At 28.1% G+C, this 20,624-nt stretch overlaps 1 protein-coding gene and 1 non-coding gene across 3 annotated transcripts; one reads left to right on the top strand and one right to left on the bottom strand.

The window, feature by feature from the left end:
* The first annotated feature begins 3,406 nt into the window (after positions 1-3,406).
* On the top strand, positions 3,407-3,480 carry Trnai-aau. The gene has a single exon. It is a non-coding gene; the product is annotated as a tRNA-Ile (tRNA).
* A 2,599-nt stretch (positions 3,481-6,079) lies between these two features.
* On the bottom strand, positions 6,080-16,013 carry LOC123300916 (protein tramtrack, beta isoform). Of its 2 annotated transcripts, none has more exons than XM_044883595.1 (6): positions 15,715-16,013; positions 13,908-14,353; positions 13,509-13,603; positions 13,236-13,447; positions 13,051-13,169; positions 6,080-6,213 (listed from the first exon to the last, which is right to left on the bottom strand). In XM_044883595.1, the coding sequence occupies exons 1-6, from the start codon at positions 15,951-15,953 to the stop codon at positions 6,173-6,175; spliced, it is 1,152 nt and encodes a 383-aa protein (XP_044739530.1). In that variant the 5' UTR covers positions 15,954-16,013; the 3' UTR covers positions 6,080-6,172. The 2 variants fall into 2 exon arrangements, with proteins under 2 accessions (XP_044739530.1, XP_044739531.1); XM_044883596.1 differs by lacking the exon at positions 6,080-6,213 and adding an exon at positions 12,735-12,870.
* Between the last annotated feature and the right edge of the window lie 4,611 nt (positions 16,014-20,624).

A 20,624-nucleotide genomic window follows, 5' to 3' on the forward strand; every position in this document is an offset into this window, starting at 1 on the left:
AAGACGAAGTACCGAATAAAATTTTATTCGATTCACTGATTTGGCCGTTGATAATAGATTTAAGATGAATTACTAGCTCCGACTTGCGGTTATGAACATAGACCTAGGACTAGTATTTGGAAACGGAGGGGCATAAATTATTTTGTTTTAAATAAAATGGTAGTGATGGGAAGTATATCACAATGTTTTATTAATTTTTTTTTTTTTTGAGAGTAATGACTTGTTCCAAACGGAATATAACTTATATAATACAAATATTTCGAATTTAAGCCCCAAAATGTTCTGAATATTTTAAAAAATTAACACCCATTAACTGGAAACCGAAGTGTACCAGTGGATGGCAAAGATGTGCAAACATGGTAGAATATTACAGAAAGTTTTAAAACTTTAAAAATTCCCGAACAATGTCGGGTATTAAAATATAATATCATTTGAATAAAACCTTAAACAATTACTAAATTTGTGTAATTTTTTAACAACGCATTTAAATATTTATGTTTAAAATTAAAGGCAGACATAAAAAATTTTACAAAAATTTACTTTAAAAAAATATGTCTGTAGAGAAAGAATTTCTTGCATATGAAATAGCAAGTAGAGTATCTTGCATATGAAATACTTGATGAAAACTGAAAATAGTATTTTACATACATACACATTAGGGTAGGGCTAATAGTCACATATTTATGTGACTTTGAAAATTACAGACAGATGATGAACAACTTAAAACTAAAATAGTGTAATTTTAATTTACTTTGACGCTTTTTTGTGTAAATTTAGATGTTTTGTTTTATGCATTAAGCAATAGCGTAGCCAAAAGGGGTTAAAATCAACGTTGATTGATACAATCTCTTTAAGCGAGCTGTGGAAATGTTATGTCATGAAAATTCGCCAGCATAAGCAACTAACGGCTTGATAAAAAGATCGCAATAATTCTTCTTCATTCGGCTTTGTTGAAACCAGCCTAAGTATCCATTAGAGCCAAAATCTTAAAAAACAAATATGTATTTGAACACTAATAGTATATAAAACAATGAATCCAATATCATGGCGATTGATATTATTTTTATAAAAAAATGAAATATTATCACTTTTATATGTAATTTGTCGGATTACAAGGTATTCTTTTTCAAAAAGTTCTGGATTATAGGCTGTTTGTGGCAGTACTCTATAGTCCGACAAATTCGAAAATTCGGCACTACCTTGCAGAACGTTTGTCAGCCGATTACCGCAGGTCCAATTTATACTTTTATTGAATAAATAAACCTCCCTGTCAGGTGTTTCATTTGTACAATTTTGAACTCCACACCATGATAGTAATATTTTCGGTTACGTCTTTGAATATTTGTAAAATATAGACATAACATATTTTATCATTTACAAACGACTGTGTGCTCTTTTAAATTGTAATAAAATGTTTTCTACTGTAGCGAAAAAGAGTGATTTATTATATAAATGTGGCATTTGTTAGTAGTTTTGCACATTTGGAACAATGATTCTATGATATTTCTTCGAATATCGAATATATCAAATTCTTTGTTTTTGCAATATGGTAATATTAGATCTAAGTTTAATTTTAAACTATTCATTTCATTTAAAAATTCATGGAGGAAAAGGAGAGACGCGAAAAATCGTTTCACTAAACATTTGCTTATGTTTTTATAAAGAACAACTTTTATTAAATGTAGTTTATTTTTAAATTGATAATAACTAAACGTCCATGTTTCGATTCCCGATAAGGTGTTTATAGTCCTTGAATCAGGCGGGTCTTGTAGAAGGTTTCATAAGCTGAAAATCAATGAATATACGTTTTTTTATTCTACCGAAAAAATAACTGACAAATGTACAAGATTTTCGACAAATTCTAAAGAATCAAAAAATTATATAATTTGATGTAGGTTTTTGGCTTGACTACTCATTCGTTAGGTAAAGTATGAAGTTCCAAACAAATACATTTGTATTCTAAATTATTTTAATAGATAGATTAATTAAACTGTCATTACTGTTAATTATATCGATATGTAAGAAAATTTGATAGTCACGTACTTTATTTACTGCGTAAGATATATATATATTATATAAATATTATTTTCAGATCATATGATCGATAGAGATATACTTTTTTTAATGACCTCGAAGTTAATGCGTCTAATTTCCGTAAATTTCTTCCTGAATTATTTTTTAAGTGGGCCAAACACATCAACAAAGAAATTATATTATATTATATTATATTTATTACTAGAAAACTATTTTTAAACAAATTTTTTGCGTTTTAACACAATTTTAGAGTTAAAAGTTATTATTTTATTCAAATCATTTTGTTGGTAAACTTTTCGTTTCATAAACACTAAACAGTAAATAAAACTAATCGCCAAGAGTATGTTTTCAATTAGAATGTGCTATCTAAATAATTTATTGAAAGTTATTTATCAATAACGAAATGTTTTTTTTATCGACGTAGAAACTACGTGTGTCTACGTAAAAGATATGCTCTGCAAGTGTGATGAAACTTATCGAGATTGGGTGGGATTACTCTGCACTCTGATAGTTCCCTTTTTGCATACCAAACGTTTTTGCGGGGCTAAAGACATCAGAACACAGTTTTTTTTTTGTTTTTGTTTTTTTTTTTTTGAAAGCTTATACCTGGGTTAATATTAGCCTGTGGAGAAGAGTTGCTGGAACAGTAATTTGTGTATAAGCGACTCATCCGACGAGACTATATTTGAGCTTTGGCTCTTGAAAACTTGATATACTCATCACGAACCATCAGTATTCTTTGTTTTAGAAATTGTTAGGAAACTGAAAATCAATACTACTTAATCAATCTGATAGATCATTTCTTGATCAAAACTTATATTTTGTATTTAAATATTTGACTCGCTCGCTTAGGATTTGCTAGATCTGATTTGATGATGCAATCAATACTCTTCCTTCCATGGATGCCTAGTACCTATCTGTTTCCGGAAAATACTTTGGCATATGCTATATATGAATATTCAGCAGAATTCTAGGAGTTCTCCTAACTTTTATCAACAAAATGGATCACTCTCTTGCTACAAGGATTTATTCATTTAATTAAGCAGAGCATAAGTGAAACTAGTTTTTCCCCAAATTTTAATTTTTTTTTTTTTTTTTAGAAATTTCATTATTTTTTGATATAATTGTTATCTCAAGAGCGAAAACTGACTAAATGTTATTTGATAAAAAGAAAAAATTAAAGTGTAATTTCGGAATGTGGTTTAACTGTGGCTTAATAAATTATATCAATTACAAAAAGAATGAAAGTGTTTTAGAATAACATTTCAAACATATAATACAAAAAGAAAAATTAGAAAGCAAAATGTTAGCAAGGGAATTTTAAAATGATTTTGTTTGTACAGTAGTTAATAAATTCATATCACATCAACCTGGCCCATTAGCTCAGTTGGTTAGAGCGTCGTGCTAATAACGCGAAGGTCGTGGGTTCGATCCCCCCATGGGCCAATAATTTTTTTATATTTTTATAAAAAAAATTAAATAGTTGTTTTATTTTATAAAATTTTTAATTATTTTAAATATTTTTAATTACAAGAAAATTCAACCTAATTGTATGTCTGTATTATATACCTTATGTATACAAACACACCTATAATACCTTCACCTCTATTGGCTTAATGCCAATTTGGACATGATCCAAATACGAAACAACTTACTTGGAAAAAAAATTTATCTTCTTTGTTTGGATAAAACTATATAGTATTTTTTTAATTTTCAAAATATACCTATATTTATGTTGTTATCAAAATAAAACGATACTTTTTTTTTGTTTATCGTTCCAAAGGTATTTTTATTCACATGTCGTACAAACACGTTAAACACGTTGGGATCAACGTTCAATTAAGAAATTCGAAAAGCAATAAATCAATGGGAAGTATTTATTTTTATTTTCGATTGCGTAGGTCAATTTATTTGGTCAATCGTCGCAAAAAACAGTTGTTTGTTACTCTCTTTCTAACCGCTATCCTTTCGCTTCAAAATTAACATTCTTTTATTTACGAAAAAAAGAAGTTATTGAGATACCTCAATCGACGGAGGTATGAATTTTAGAGGATAGAAAATCAACAAAATGTTAGGCCTTAAGATGGGTAGTGGGGTTAGTGTAGTTTAGCAGGGGCTGAAATGTATTTCAGTGTTGACTAAACTGAGGAGAAAATTGCGAGTTAATTGTTTGGATAATATATTAAAAATTTTTTCATTTTTTTTTTTTTTTATTTTTACTTAACTATTCGCAGCGCTTATGCCAATATACTCTGTGGATCTAAAATTCATTTCTGTGAAACAATTCATTTAGAAAACATTCTCAGAAATTTCGCTAATTTCCCTTATTCTATTCAAAACCGGTATACGTTTAAACTGTTTCACTTACGGTCTAGTTTCTGGAAGTTTTGGGCTTATGTAGAATTGTACCACATAATATTTTTTGTAAAAATGCAATAATCTTGACACATATTTTTCACTGAAAATTAACTACGTAAAATAAATACTTTCATACAAAATTTTGTGAAATGTTATGAAATTATTTTGAGTGATATAAGATTGTTTAGAAATATTACAATGCAACTTCTTCGCAATAATCTTTTGTGATTTACATTTTTGATTTTTGAAAGAACTTTTAATATAAAAATTGAACATTGAGAAATTACAATTAGGCATTATTATTATTGTAACTGATTTCATTTCTATTTTTATACTGTAATCGTAAAATTTGATGCCAAATTCTGTAATTAATAAAATATTGAAACATATGATCGATTCGAAAAACAAAATATAGATCATATAGAGTGTGTCCGGTGAAGGAGTGGCCAGAGGGTTTCCAGAAAAGGTGTCCTAATAGCTCCGAAATTTGAACTCATGAGACTTATTGATCAAAAATTTGAATAACCGGGCAATTCCACGAAAAATCAACACTCCAATTTTCCTAATATTTAAGTCAAATTTATTGCTTATGTTAGCAAGAAAAAAAATTTATTGCGATTTGTAGCCTCTTTATGGAATTATAACTATGTAAAATTTGGAAAATATTGTAAACATCTGAAAGTAATTTTTTAAATAGCCCAAGAAATTATTTAAATTTTGCCAGATAGATGAAACTAAATTTAATCATTTTTCAAAATCTTTTAGTATAGGCGCGAAATTTGTTATTTCTTTTTTTTTCTGGTTCCAGATTTAAAAATTTTCAATTGAATTGGGTAGATGACTGATATCGAAGAATAAAAAACGAAGTTATAAACATTCAACGATTGTTGCCCGCCTCTTTCTTGCAAAACAGAGTTGTACATGTAATCTCTATGGCGATATACTGACCAATGACGTCACTTTTAAAGGATCTTCTTCTTTGGTTAATTAGGAGTTTACACGTTCATATTTTGAGTACTTCTAAGGATTTTCAAAAAACCAACTTCACTTTCCCGTCCGTGCAGTGGTAAAAAAAATTCACTTGAAGTGAAAAACAATTTGGTCATCATCTCAATTCCATAAATAGTTTGTAATATTGATAAACTGGAACCACTCTGTAAAATATAAATTTGGTACGGCAATCTAGTTTTTGTCTTTTTGTAATTATTATTTTCTATATCCTATTCCAAAATACATACAGAATGCAATGAAAATTATAACCCATAAGCTTTCGAGATCGCTAGATTCGAAACCTGTATTAAAATAATCAAACCTAATGGGACGGGCGGTTAAAAGATATACATTTTTTCAAGAAATTATGAAATATTAGTAATATTGTTTTTGTAATAATTTATTCATGATTTATTCGTTTTGAAAAAATATTTTAATTTCATTTAAAAATTAACGCAAGCAAAAATTAATTTTAACATAGAAATCTGCCTATTCTTGGCTCTTTGTATTTCACAGATTGCCCTTAAAAATTCAATGATTTTCTTCAAAATCGAGCACAAGAAATTTTTTCGGGAATTTCTAGCATTCGATTTTTTTAAAATAAATATATTTTAGACTAATTTGAATCCAGCGAAAACGATGACGTGTTCTAAAATAAGCTTAGAGTTGTGATTTTTAACCTGTTAGTAGGAATGTGGTCAAAATTTTACCGCAGCGTGTGTGCACTCTTCAGCTATTAATGTAGGTCTGCTTGTACATGTTTACCTGCACTGGGTCACTAGATCGTGAGTCATTCGCCATAATAGAGCACCACCACTGATAAATGACTTTCTAGTAAGGAAAATAAAAAAATAGGAGCATTAAAGAAAAACAAAAAAAGTAATTTTATAAAAAATGTATATAAGGATATTTTTTCTCATGTCGAAAATACATTTTCTAAATTGTGTACAAGAATACTTAATTATAAATACTGAGAAAAATACGCAGTAATTTAAAAACACAAAAGAAAAGTATAATAACACTGGATTTTATTAAAGTGTGTTTTATTATATAATTTTTATTAAATAAAAAAATGAATAAAGAATATAATATTAAAAAAAAAATTATAAATAATGTCTTTAGTAAAAAGTCACACAAAATATTCTTTAATCATTTTCATCCGAAAATAAAATTATAATAAATAAAATTGCACATAAATCATTGCGGAGACCCATTATAGAAAAACATGGACTAAATAGGTTTTTCCGGAAATTATAAAATAAAACACACATAATACTAATACAAAAAAATGGCACTAAAGATAATACTAAAAAATATCTTTTTATTAAATCACAATTAAAATTTTCTTTTTATATTTATGCACTAGAAAAAAAATCATCATCTTAGAAATGATATCTTGTGATGCATTTAATACTTTCAACAAAATATTTAAATAATAATGAAAAAAAAAAAAAATCGAACACAAAATCAGACTATTTTTTTCAGTTTTGTAAATTTTATTTTGAGGATATTATAGAATCGAGTATATTTGAATTATAAAAATAATTAAACTATACAATTTGCAACATTTAACACTAATAAGTACAATTCCGGTGAAATTTTACCCTTCTTATTACTCTGGAAAAATAGTTAAGAAGGAAAATTTTGTTTTCCTACTACTCGTAAATTTGCGCCTAGTGAAACTATGCGGTACAAAATCTGTTGTTGAAATTGATTTTCTTCTAAGAATTTATACCGAATTCAAGCCATAAAACTTTTTTTTTAATTTACCTCTTTTAAAAGAAGGTTTAAAGAATGAAGTTAGAAATTATTTGTTGGCTATTTCCGTCTTTTAAAGTTATGTTTGGCGGAACAAAAGTAAGCCAATAAGCTCTGAATAACGCAGTCAGACTAATCTGGATACCAAGCGACTCTGGCGTTAAAAAGAATGAAGCAACGGGCTCGTTGGCGTGAGACGCCCCTTTCACCTGAAACTGTCTTTCCCATAGTAAGATGTTTCGTAATTTACCGAATCAAGGAATGGTTGGGACGAGCCCATCGTGATTACTAGGACTTTGCGCAGGGCATGCGACAGGCCATACTGTGTATAACCACAGCTAAGCCATTCAACTGTGCTCGCCTGAAACTTACTAGAGCACAGTTGAGAAGGCTGTATATGTTGTAAGCATCTACAGAAACTTGCTGAGCATTGAGCATCTGATTTATTATGTTTGGGTAAATCCTGAGAGAAATCCCGGTGAAGGAGGGCTTTCTGTGTGGTGTTGGCCTCGACAGAATTCTATAGCTGCATCTGCTTTAAATAGCATCTCTTACCCGGAGATGTCTCTTCGGGGGACCCATTTGCGGTACTCCTCTTATGTTTTATTATTATTATTAAACCTATAAGAGTCCCTTAAGAGTTAAACTGATGGCAAATACAAATTACAACCTTTTTAATTAAATAGTTAAAACTTGTAGCCAACCCATCTTCCATAAAACGGCCATATTCTCAAATAGGCTAAAATTTTGGAATGAAAACTCATTTGAGTAGCAGAATTTTTAAAGCATGTAATAAATTACACAATCTGTGCATACTGGCGAGCAGCAATCAGGTTCGTAATATCGAAAACCATCATATTATTATCTACTGGGTGCTTGAACATACCAATGTGAAAGGTATCATTAAGGCAGACGAACTGATAAAATTGGGAGTGAAAAGAGATAACGTTAAATAAAAAGAAGCATGACACAACCGTAATGTTTGACGCATAGCCTGAATAAGAATTAAAAAAGACAATATACTTCAGACGAAGCTAGAAATGCACCAAGTCCAAACGCTAGAAGAGAGTAGCGTAAATAGACTACAAGTTTCTAAGTGATACGAAAGCGTATAATATACCATGCCCTTAAATACAAAGCGGCCTAACCTACTTAAAAATGACTGTTAAGATCATAGAAAATATAAACTAAGCGTAATTTAAACTGTGTCAGGCTTAAGAGAACTGTTAAAAATGCAGATTATTTTATAAATTCAAATATACTTAATAAAACTTCTTCCAAAAACCATAAAATACAAAACCGTAATCACTAAAATAAAAATGAAAAAAACCAACAAAACATGCTGAAAAGCAGCTTACAAATTTTTTTTACAATAAAATTTAAACAAAAAAAAAGAAACATTTTTTTAAAATGAATTATTACTTGAATTTATAGTACAATTAATAATAAATATTCAATATATATATTTTTAGAGTCATAATTATAATATTTCTTCACTCATTTTTTTCATTTATTATTTTTGTTCATTTTGTTTTAAATTTGTAAAAAAATATTTATGTAAAATGTGCTCTTTTAACTAGTTCATCATATTTTTAAAAAAATGTTTATATAATATAATTTTTATCACTAGACTAGTACATTATAATTTATAATATGGTTTGAATAAAATTCGAATCTTCAATCGATGGCCTGATAAATATGGGCGCAACAAAGTAGGAATCTAATGGTAAATATTAAAAATGTTTCATATAATGTACAAATTCCGCTATAATCTGTGTACTGTGCAGTTTTAGTTCAATTTGTCACCAACAGAATGCATGACGCATATCAGCCTGATGATTATATTAATACAGTAAGTAAAACAGGACCATCGATTATTTTTATTTTATGGTAATAAACGTGGATTTTTATTCACCGAAGGCTAAAAGAATGAGTGTTATTGATATACAGTTCCGATTCAAACTTAACGCCAAGCGAGGAATCGCCAGACTTGTTGGGTCTTTCCACCAGACTAAAAATATTAAATGAGTAATAATTTTTAAATTCCACCTAGCGATTCCGTTTACAGCTTTGTAATCTATAGAATAAATCTTTATAAAATGAAATCCTTCCAAATTTCTTGAAGTTTTCAAGGAATATGTTGTGGCAAATAACAGTAATAACAATTTGCAGATCTACTTCTGGTTTCAATCGCGTTTGTTGGGAAAATATGAAATAGAATAATAAATTGTCGATTTTTCTCCTGCAGTTCCACGAAATCGTATTTATCAATGGCAACTGTCTTTTTTAAAAATAGTTATTAATTTTTACTACCAACATTTTTGACAACAAAAATTTGTTTTAGTGTTGTTGAAGGATTTATTTATTAGTTTTAGCATTTATGGATTTTTTATTTTTTCATTTTACGATTATCTTCAAAAATTACAAAAGGCTAGTCGAAATTTACAGTTGACTTAGCTCGCGATTAAAAAAATTCAAGAATTAAATTGATATCTACCACCCAGTGAATAAAAATCCAACTAAAATAGATTTTTCCCTCGAAATTTCATAAAAAAAAAAAACTGTACACAATAAGTATAAAAAAAAACTGTTTCTCAATAAATACTAAAAAAATTACCACTAAAATTATTGAAATTTAATTTTCTTTGGCTTGTTTGATTAAAAACTAACATTAATTATACAATATGGAACTACAAAAACTCGACTAAGTAAATTAATAAAAAAAACGTACTACCACACGCGGTCGATGTCTATCATTCTAATAAAAAACACAGATTTGCAGATTCTACATTTATAAAAAAAAAAATTTTTTAACTTACTGTGTACATCATTTTAAATACAATATAAAAAAGTAATACATTTCGATTACCCAATTGCGGAAATGCTGTAAGAATGGTTCTCCAAGAACCTCGATGATGTTATAGTAAATAGTTTATTATCCGAAAAAATATCATTGACTACGAGTGGACATGCAATCAAATTTGATTTGAAAATTCTCTCAAATTTTAGTTTAAAGATTCCTTCAAAATATATTTTAACCCTGCCAAATAATCTTCACTCCTGTCTAATTTTAAAAATAACTTTATAAATCAAAATTTAATCTGATCCATAGTTAAATAATACTAAATTGAAACGAAGTTGATAAATGGCTTACAGATTTGCCACTTAACTTTGAATTTATGTTCTTTTTCTAGCATACCAAAAGATTTATTTTAATGTATTTCATTTTACCGTAAAATAGCTTTCATTATTAGTACATTGAAAGTAATCAATCGCCATTAAGATTTTATTTTCATAAATTTAATAAAGTGAATTCATAGCAAGATGTAATTTACCGAATCAAGGAATGGCTGCGACAAGCCCATTTTGATTACCAGGGCTTTGCACAGGCCTCGGCAAAATCCTATAGCTTTATCTGCTTAAAATAGTATCTCTTACCCGGAGGCGTTTTGCCTTCGGGTGACAAGTTGTTTTCAAGGAGGGCATAGAGGACACCTTGGTCTGGGAGATAGAGACCCATTTGCGATACCCCTCTTATGTTTTATTATTATTTTATTAAAGTGACTAATCTATACGATATCTATTCATTTCATTTCAATTTAGTATTTGTTATCATATAAACGGTGATCTGATTAAATTAGGATTCAAATCTTTATTTATCGAAACATGAGTGAAAATTGTTGTTTGATAAGTTTAACAATATATACCAGTATGTTAATTAAATCGAATACGTAAAACTACGAATTGAAATTGCATGTGAAAAGTTTTAAGAGAACGAAAAACATTACTTTCGCTTTGGATAATCGATTTTTTTATTTTTATGCAAAATAATTTCAATTAAATTTTTCATAAATTGTACAATTTATATTTTTTGTAGTAATCTCTAATATTTCAAAAAATACGGCACAATGTGAATAAGAACATAGCGTTTTTAAAAATTCCTAAATAGGATAGTATTATGGCATTCGTTTGGTACAATATAAAGCTTTGGAAAATAATTTATAATTTAAAATATGGGGTTCAATTCTAATTAAAAAAATTATAGATACGAAATAATAACTTTTTAAAGCTAAATGATTGCTTATGATTGGACAACGTGGCTACTTTGTCATTGCAATAAAATCTTAGCTCAAGAATATAAAATAATTCATTTTGTAAGAAATTTATCGTTTAAAATGAAGACAACAGACTTCTTCAAGAGCAAAAAATTATCATTTCGTATGTAGGTAATAATTTTTTGAAACTATTTCAACATTCGTTTTTTCAAACAAAGAATAAAACATGAATTTCGTTTAAGCAAAAAGTCTTTTTGTGCATTTATACATGATAAAAAACATTTCTTCAAAAACACAAAAGTTTAATATATTTATCATAAGATATTTTTGTTCAGTTATGGGGCGAAAAACAGTGGGAAAATTTTTATTTGTGTGAATAAAATTAAATGCGTTAGTATTTATTATATTGAAAGAAAATTGTAATTCAGTCTTAATTTATTGCTGTGTTGAAATGTTAGGACTATTTTAAAATAATATTAAAGTTGTGAAATTGTAAATAATTTTGAAATCGAATTTAAAACACATAAAATTTTTTCATATTATATTTGAATTTTGATTAGCTGAACTCCGTTTTAAATTCGATGTGGACCTAAATCCTTTAACAACAATTTATTACAACAATCCTTTACAAGAAAAATCCTCGGACTTACATACAAACAACAATGTTTTCAGCAGTTTATTTTCTCGATACTTAACAATCAAATGGTTTCAAACTGAATTCAAAATTATTTAAAAAACAAAAATATAGATATACTTTGTTTCATTTAAAAATTTGTTCGGTTCTATGAAGTTTTTTCCCACTAATATAATATACAATAATGTTTTTTTTTTTTTTTAGGGTTTAAAATATTCTATTAAAATATGTGTTTTTCATTTTCTGTTATACAATTTTCACGATAAAAATTCATACAAAACTAATTTTTAAGCTATATAATGTATATATATATATATATATTTTTAATGCTATGAGGTAACCCGCGGTTTGGTTATCAGCTATTTGTTTTTTTTTTTAAATCGATAAAAGACTAGGTTTCAATTTGTTGCTTTTTTTTGTTAATTGTTTTCTGTCTGGGATTATCAAATATACAAAATTATTAATTCATTCATTTTCATCAGTTCTATAAAATGGTTATGTGAAAATATTTAACACAAATATTTCATGAGGCATTAAAATTAAAATTTGATTATTTAAGCACCAATTTAATAAATAAATATTAAAGGGTCTTTAATTTAAAAACAAATAAATATAACTACTACGAATTACACGTAAATACATAAATGAATGTCGAATAAGTTACTGTCGTATTAAGTTTCGAGGGAATAACCTAGGCATATAATACCTTTCAGCTAAATATTTTTCTCCTAAATAGAATCGATCAACGAAGAAAAATTGATTAAAAATACAACGAATGTCCCATGAAATATTTATCGTAAATTATTCACTAGAATATTGTGCTTTTGGATGATTTTACACATTAAAAAAAAAATTAAAAAATAAACGAAAATAAAATAAATAATAAATAAATAAATAAAATACTGCTAGGAAATATTTTTAAAAAATATTTGGTATAAAAAAATTGTATTTAAGTGTATGTGAGAGTGTTTTCTTCATACGTAATGAAGAGACAAATTATATCTTCAATCCAACAAAAATCTGATCAAAGTCCATTCCAATCTGAAATGACGTCACTTGTTTAAGTTTTAATACGTTTAAAATAATTTAAAAAGAAAAAAATTTTAAAAACCATCCAAAAAGAAAAAAAAAAGAGATGATTTTCTTAATTAAGTTTTGGATTTAATTCGGGTAATTTATACTTTGCAATATGGTAAGGTGGTCCAACTGGACTTGAATTACCTGACCGATCACCACCGCTTAATGCATTTGAATGAAAACCGCCACTGCTAATTACATTTGCCGATGATCCCCTGCCACGTTTACGTCTTGGTAATATACCTTTTCTTGCCATGAAAAATCTGGAATTAAATAAAGAGATAAGTAAACTCTTTTCCAAAACTTGGAGATAATGAAAGTATACAAACCTTATTGTAGATATTGGAATATTAAATTGGTCCGATACATTTTGAAACGTTTGTCCTCTGGTTATACAATCAGCTGCTTGTCGTAGTTCTGTTTCTGAGCGTCGTATCCGTTTCGTATATAAACAACTGACATTTGCGGCAGGATTGTAATCTGATGATTGAGACTGATTATCTGATGTGCCAGGTCCATTAGCTTCATTTCCGTCATATTCCTAAATACAAATTCGGGATATTAACGTTAAAAATAAGAAATTATCCAAATTAGAAACATACCATTCCGTCTAAATAATCCATTTCCAAATCTTCGTCATTGTAATTCATTTCTTCTTCTTTTATTGTTGATTCAGATTTTGCTTTGTCATCAGATTCTAAAAATCCAGAAACAAAATTACTGGCAAAAATGTTTTCAAGAATAGACAGTTTTTCTTGAAAATCATAAGTTTATTAACCGTGAATAAATTAATCATCAAATTTTGATACATGTTGTTTGAAGGTTAGTATTATCCATAAAATAGTAGGAAGTTGCATAAAAAATCACATTTATATGCCCATTTCGGAACTTTTAACTTTTCGAATCGATTCTATTTCGATCGATTTTATTTCCATTAAAATTCTGTTCCCCTAAGGATACGATTGAATTGCAATCATAAAATTTTAATCATTTTTACTTACCGAATCCATCCTGGCTATCTTCATTCTTATTTTCATGATCACCATTAACTGATACCGTTGTATCAGATTTTATTTTTGTTTCACGATTCACATCAATATTTTCTTTTTGGATTTCTGTTTCAATTTTTATATGATTCATTAATTTATGATCATTGTTCGATGCAGATGAGGTAGGTGTGATGGAACTAGCAGTGGCTGTTTCAACATTTGGTATAGCTGCAGTGGGTATTTGTCCTGAGTGTGGTGTTACGGGTGCCAAAGGTGGACATTGTGGTTTTGTTGGTGATTGACATAATATATTCATTTGACTAAGACACTGTTCTGATCCAGATAAACCGCGTATTTGTAAACCTTCAGCGGCTTTTAATAAGTGTGGTAATTCTTCTTGCGTTACATTGACTTCACCTTTATACATGAAATCAACTAGAGATTGTACTTCACGGCATCTATAAATTAAAAGATGTTTTAAAGTTGATTGTTATTAGAAAAGGTTATTTTATTTTTGTCAGTTTTAGGAGAAAATTTAAAATAATACTTCAACAAAAAGGCAAAACTTAAAACATCTTTTCTATGGACAAGCTTAGGGGTGGACTGGCCTTACGGGAAATTCCCGGTAGGCCGATGGGATTTGTCTGTGTATTTATTTTATTACTCTTAGTTTTTTATCTGCCATTTGTTCACTATATATTTCAAGCATTCGCTCCGCCTCTACCTTAAAGCAATGCCTTCAACAATGCAACCCAATGTTGTGTAAACGAAAAATTTCTATTATTATAGACTGCAGTCTATCATCATTACGGAAAAGAAATTGTATAACCTTTAATATAAGTTTGTGTACATTTTTGCAACACAATATCAGGTAAATACTAAGAATCTGTTGAATTCCTTGAGTCATGGTCTTCTTTGAGTTAAAAGAAACTGGACAGTTTCATGGTCAGAGCGGTAGAAACTGACGTGAAACTGAATTCCATAAATGATGATGAAATATTCATCAAATTATTGGAAAAGAGCTCAAATTGCGGACTTTGTGCAGCTTTGAATAAGATTTGAGAGAAAAAGAATAAACAAAAAACACAAACTAATAATTTTGTTTGTAATACATCTTTTGTGAACCTAAAAATTTAATAAATTGCCATGAATGATCGATAAAAGCTAATGTAATAAAAATTCGCCAATAAAGTAACATATTCATACAAAAATCCATTGCAAATTTCGAGGAAAGGTAAACTAGTCGTTGAATCAAATCGTTTACCGACCGAAAAAACGGCCTTTCTGACCACTATTTGACGGTCGTTGAGTCAAATCGTTGTCAATAAAATTCATTTACCTTTTTTTGCACATTGGGCCGACCCTTCTATAAGTTCCCGGTGGACCGCTAGATGTCAGTCTAGAGACAGCCTACTTTAATAGTTCTCAGTTTTAAGCTATTATAACATTAATATATGTATAACATAAAAGGTGAAATGAAGCAGTTTTGCTTTTAGAGGCCAAAATATTATCTCGCTAAATATTATCTATATTTAACAAACAATATAAATCCGTTCAAGAATTATTGATACAAATGTAGATGGTCCAATGCAAAACTTTGCTACAAGTCTGGGCAAGTGTAATATAATAAAAAATTTAAAAAGGAATTTCTATGGCTGCTTTAAATTTATATTATGTGTAACAACATAATATGTCGCTCAAATTATGTTGATAAGATCCTTGGGGGTCGATATGGACTCTTTATAGGAATGATATTCTTGAGAAGCTTCCCTACATTACAACAGAAAAAAATAATTTTAAAAATAACTATAATTCTTACTTCATATCCTTTAAAACAATCGTCGGATGCTGACATGGATTTTGGATTAAAATATTTTCAAAATAGTTTGAACATGCGGACAGCACAACTTTATGGCACTTAATAAGCCCATTATCACAAGCCAATGTAACATCCACAAAATGTTCTGACGTTAATAATTTTGGAAATGCATTTTGTAAATTTGAATGGTAACTATTCCATCGAACACAAAATTGTTGTGGTGCCACCATATTTAACATTTTTTTTGTTTGTTTTGTTTTTGTACCTTATTACGCAATGACCATTTAGAACACTCTTCTTTTTTCAATAAAATCTAGAAACAAAATTTTATGTTAAAACCTTCGGTATAACGATTTATACTAACGATTGTATGTTTGCGTGCATTCGATATTACATGATCGATATAAATTTTTTGTGTTTTCAATAACACAGTTTATTAATAATATCAGAAAAATAAAAACCATACATACAGGTATGTTTATAAAAACGACGAAATTTATCATTTTTATCGGTTTATTTTTATTGCGGGCTATTTTAATAAAATATAAATTAATACACATACAGGGTGAATTTTCATTGTTGTTTTGTGCGATTAGGGGCATTATTGCACTGTATCTCCTTGGCATCTAATGAACATTACTAAACTAAGAGAAACAGGCATCTGCAATCCTTTTGGCTATAGACAAAATCAATTAAGAGAATTTCTGGAATCGGAGACAGTTACATTTTAAAACAATTATTTTGATATTCAAATGGCATCAATTTTATCTGCATTCCATCTATACAGGTACTATACTTCAACATTGTAATCAAACAAAAATGTTATTATTTATTTTAAATTTGTTATTTAATCGCGAAATAATTTGTTGCTGAGATTTCTACATCTCTATTTCTAGTTGTGTATCTTCCTTTATGATTTCAATATATTTAAACGAGCAATTCTTTTATATATCAACAATTGCGGAAAGGGCTCCAACGATTTTCATGGGGCGAATTTTCGGGGGCGAAAAATCGATCTAGCTAGGTTTCATTTTTAGAAAACGTCGGTTTATCCGTGTTTTCAGGAAAAACTTAAACATCAACTGCAAAATATGACTCTTCCTGATATCTATTGGTGAATATATACATTGTACGTGGTTCGCTTCGTATGTATTGAAAAGTGTGAAGTCCGTGCGGCTTTGTCAGTTTTGGTTGATATATATATCTGTTGTGATATATACATATAATTAACGAAATTAAGTACATTACCGGGACATTTAAATTGGTACTTGCGTGGAAACATTTTAAACGGTTCTTATATTAGTGCCTTTTTAACAAAAAAAAAAAAATATCGAGCAAAGCTCGGTCATCCAGGTACTGATTTAAATTAAATGAGCTAAAAATGTGTATACAGTCAAACCTCTAAAAAGATATTTCATTTCAATTTTTTGTAAGAGTAGGAGGCTTAATACAAGATATATAAATGCAACACGTCTCTTGATGTTCTGGCAAATCCTTCTTCTGTCCGTAAATATTTTCAATTGCTTTCCAGGTTTAGCGTTCTCTAGCGTACCAGGAGATTCCACAACTTAAACGGCCTGTTGAAATTTTATCGACAGTCATAGCCTTTTTGCTCAGATTTTTAGGCGGAATCCTGCCTTATATTTACTGAATCGGTTTCTCTAAGGTTTAAAGCTTACGGCACCTTTTCTTGAGAATTATACGGTAGAAATTACAAATATTTCAGATTTTCATGACTTACAAAAAGTATTTATGATTTTCCAAATTTCAAACTAATAACACCCAAATTAACACTCAAAAATGCTTTTTTTGTTACAGTCGATACATATTCGATTATTTTCTATTCCCTTGAGGGTTATATGCCTTTTGAACCTGCATTGCCTTAATTAAGGTCTCTGTATGATTGAATAAAATTTTATCAATGAACCGGACACAACATTACTAGATTTGCTGAATATTTACTGTCTTCCAACAACAATTATGTTTTTCTTTTTCAAATTGATCACCAGAAAACAGACTTACTTGAACACTTAAATGCCTCGTGACAACTTTTATTTTTTCCCAATTCAAACATAAAAACCACATGCTTTTGCTGATAAATAAATTAAATTGTAAAAAAACCCAAAAATTACGAAACTCACCCTGTATTTATAAACATATTTGGCGCATCGCCAATATTTTAACAAATAACTAAATTTATTAAATTATTCTTCACATAAAAATAATATTTATAATTATTTATTTTAAAATTTTATCGTATAGACTAAATAAAATTTATATTAAAAACTTTTCAAAATACAAAATAAACCCTTAAATGGTACGAAAAAATCACTTTTAAGAAAATTGTAACGTCTTCACTAGTAAAACAATGGTTATAAATTAATAACTAATAAAAAATTACGATGAATTCGAAGCCTATTAGAATTATTGAATAAATTAAAAAAAATCAATACAATAAAAATGTTTTTTTTTTAATGCAAAATATACTAAATAAATAATTATATTATTCTTTTAAATGAAACGACTAAACGTATGTCTGTTCTTATAAGTTGAATAAAGATAGATAATAATAAGTATCACTTCCATAACTATGAAAAATTATTTATGTTTATATTAGTACAACGCTGGGGGTAGAAAAATATTAAAACAATAACAAAATTCATAAACAACACGTATTAATTAAAATTAATTAAAAAATACTAATTACTTACCGTTTAATTGATAATTATTTATATATATTAATTAATGACAATAACTGATTTACCGGTATAAAAATTGTTTTTGTTTAAAAAAAATAAAAAATATGATCAATCTCTCTCTATAATTATACACTAGCAGCCATTGCAAAAATGTCTCTGCTCTTTAATAAATTTTATATGTTCTTTGTGTACCATAATGTATACACTCTTATGTATAGTGTAATAATAGACCGTGAGCCCACATTGAAGAGAAATTTCTACAATTATTTTCGTCTGTCAATTGTAAGGCTTCGATTTGATTAGATTATATTGGAGTTAGCATTAAGTTCTGTGAGCAGTTTTATCTATCACACCTTCTTTGCTTGAAAGTTATTCCAGAACCTCTACAGCTTTAATAAACTTTAGTTTATTCCTGGGTGACACTTAATTTATTCAACTAAGATCCATTCTTTTATTTTAGCTAAAATAATTAGAACTAGTTTTAATTGTGCTTATCGATACTCCGAGAAATGGTCTTAGGTCATATGGAGGGTTGGAAAAGGTAAGTTTGGTAATAAAGAAAAATAAAGGTTTAATCGTGGCTCAAATGTCAAATTTGTGAAATTATAATTTTTTTATTTTGATGTTTTTAGTTTTACAAGTTTAGTTTAGTACGTATTTTAGTACAAAATACGTACTAAAAATGAAAGAAGTTCCAATTATCGAAAGGGTGGGAAAATGAATTTGTTTTTTATAATATTGCACTCCATTTTGCATTCTTTTCGACAGTTTCAAACTTTCTGCCATTTTTTTCTAGTGTTGAGTTGGATAACTTTGGTAAATTTGTGTTTGCACTTTGGCGACCTTTCTTAAAAATGCTCCTAGAATACCAGGAAAAAAATTAAATTGTGAAAAAATAATAGTTTTTCTTTAATTAAAATTCGTGGATCATAGGGTGAGCTTAAGGGCTAAAAACAGGCAGACCTGTGCTAATTATACCCCATTAGATTCAAGGTGCTTTACATGTGCTTTATAATGGACATCATAACCTTAAATTTTGAAATATTCATTTTTCGCGATTATCATCATTTTTTGTACATTTTAAGCATATTTAATATTAAATTAGGTAATCAACAACCTATTTTTATTAACTTAATTCATTTATTCATTATTAGGTACGAAAAATAACTTTTATTGACAATGCAAATTTGTGATTTAGATTAATTATAGAAAAACTGTTAATTTTTCTCCAGCTCCGACAACGAGTTTGTAATCTACGTAAAAAATGCTTTAATTTGCTTTTTACATGACATTCTAGGTGCTTTTTTAAGAAAGGTCGCTAAAGTGCAAAATTTAATATAACTTTCAAAATATTAAATACGGTATACAAACACCAATCGTGGAAAAACATGTCAATCTAAAACTCGAGTCGCGATTAACACCTCAATTTTCTTTGTTACCAAACTTATTTTCATCGAGCCTCAAAAGTTCGCTTCATTCGAATCACAGATATTTCGCTTTATTATGGGCTCACGGTTTTATAACATCGAGATAGCACTACCCTTTTCTATTTACACTTGCTCAGTGTACACTATACCGAAGCAAAAAGAACAAATTTCTTATATTGAAGAGGGGATGACGTCTTTGATACGCCGACGAATTATTAATATAAAAAAATAGTGTATATTATTTGTTTATTAGACATAACAATTGTAATCAATTTATTTTAGAATGCATTGTTTTTATGGTGTACTGTAATATGTACGATATTTAAAATAAAAATTTATAAATATAACTCAATATTTCGCTTTTTTTTTATAAATAATATTTTATATTTATTATTATTATGTCTATCTTTGTCTAAATTATTTAAAATATATTAAAAAATGTGTACCCTTGTATTACGACGTGAATTAGTCGCAAAATTTTGTTTTCTTATTACGTGTAAGAAACAACTTGGTTTTCATTTGTCGTTCATTAATTTATACATATTTTAATTTAAAAAAATTTTTAATCAATATGCTTGATTAGATGCATATGTCGAGATTCGATTTTCATTGTTGTTCATTCGTTTTTAAAAGCTAATTATTTCTGTCTAAAAGTATTATTTTTTGAAAAATTTTGAAAAGAAACTCTTAACACTTTTAAAAATTATAACACTTGGTTGATTTTTTGTAAAGGTAATAGTTGTAGCAGGTTTTTAAGATTGAGCTTACTATTTCCACTATTTTA

Source organism: Chrysoperla carnea, chromosome 5 (assembly GCF_905475395.1).
Source record: "Chrysoperla carnea chromosome 5, inChrCarn1.1, whole genome shotgun sequence".
NCBI lineage: Eukaryota > Metazoa > Arthropoda > Insecta > Neuroptera > Chrysopidae > Chrysoperla > Chrysoperla carnea.

Coding starts and splice junctions, on each gene's coding strand:
- LOC123300916 (XM_044883595.1), bottom strand. CDS start 15,953: ATGTTAAATATGGTGGCACCACAACAATTTTGTGTTCGATGGAATAGT. Junction 13,604..13,907: donor AGATAGCCAGGATGGATTCG/GTAAGTAAAAAT, acceptor CTGGATTTTTAG/AATCTGATGACAAAGCAAAA. Junction 6,214..13,050: donor AAGCGGTGGTGATCGGTCAG/GTAATTCAAGTC, acceptor TTTCCTTACTAG/AAAGTCATTTATCAGTGGTG.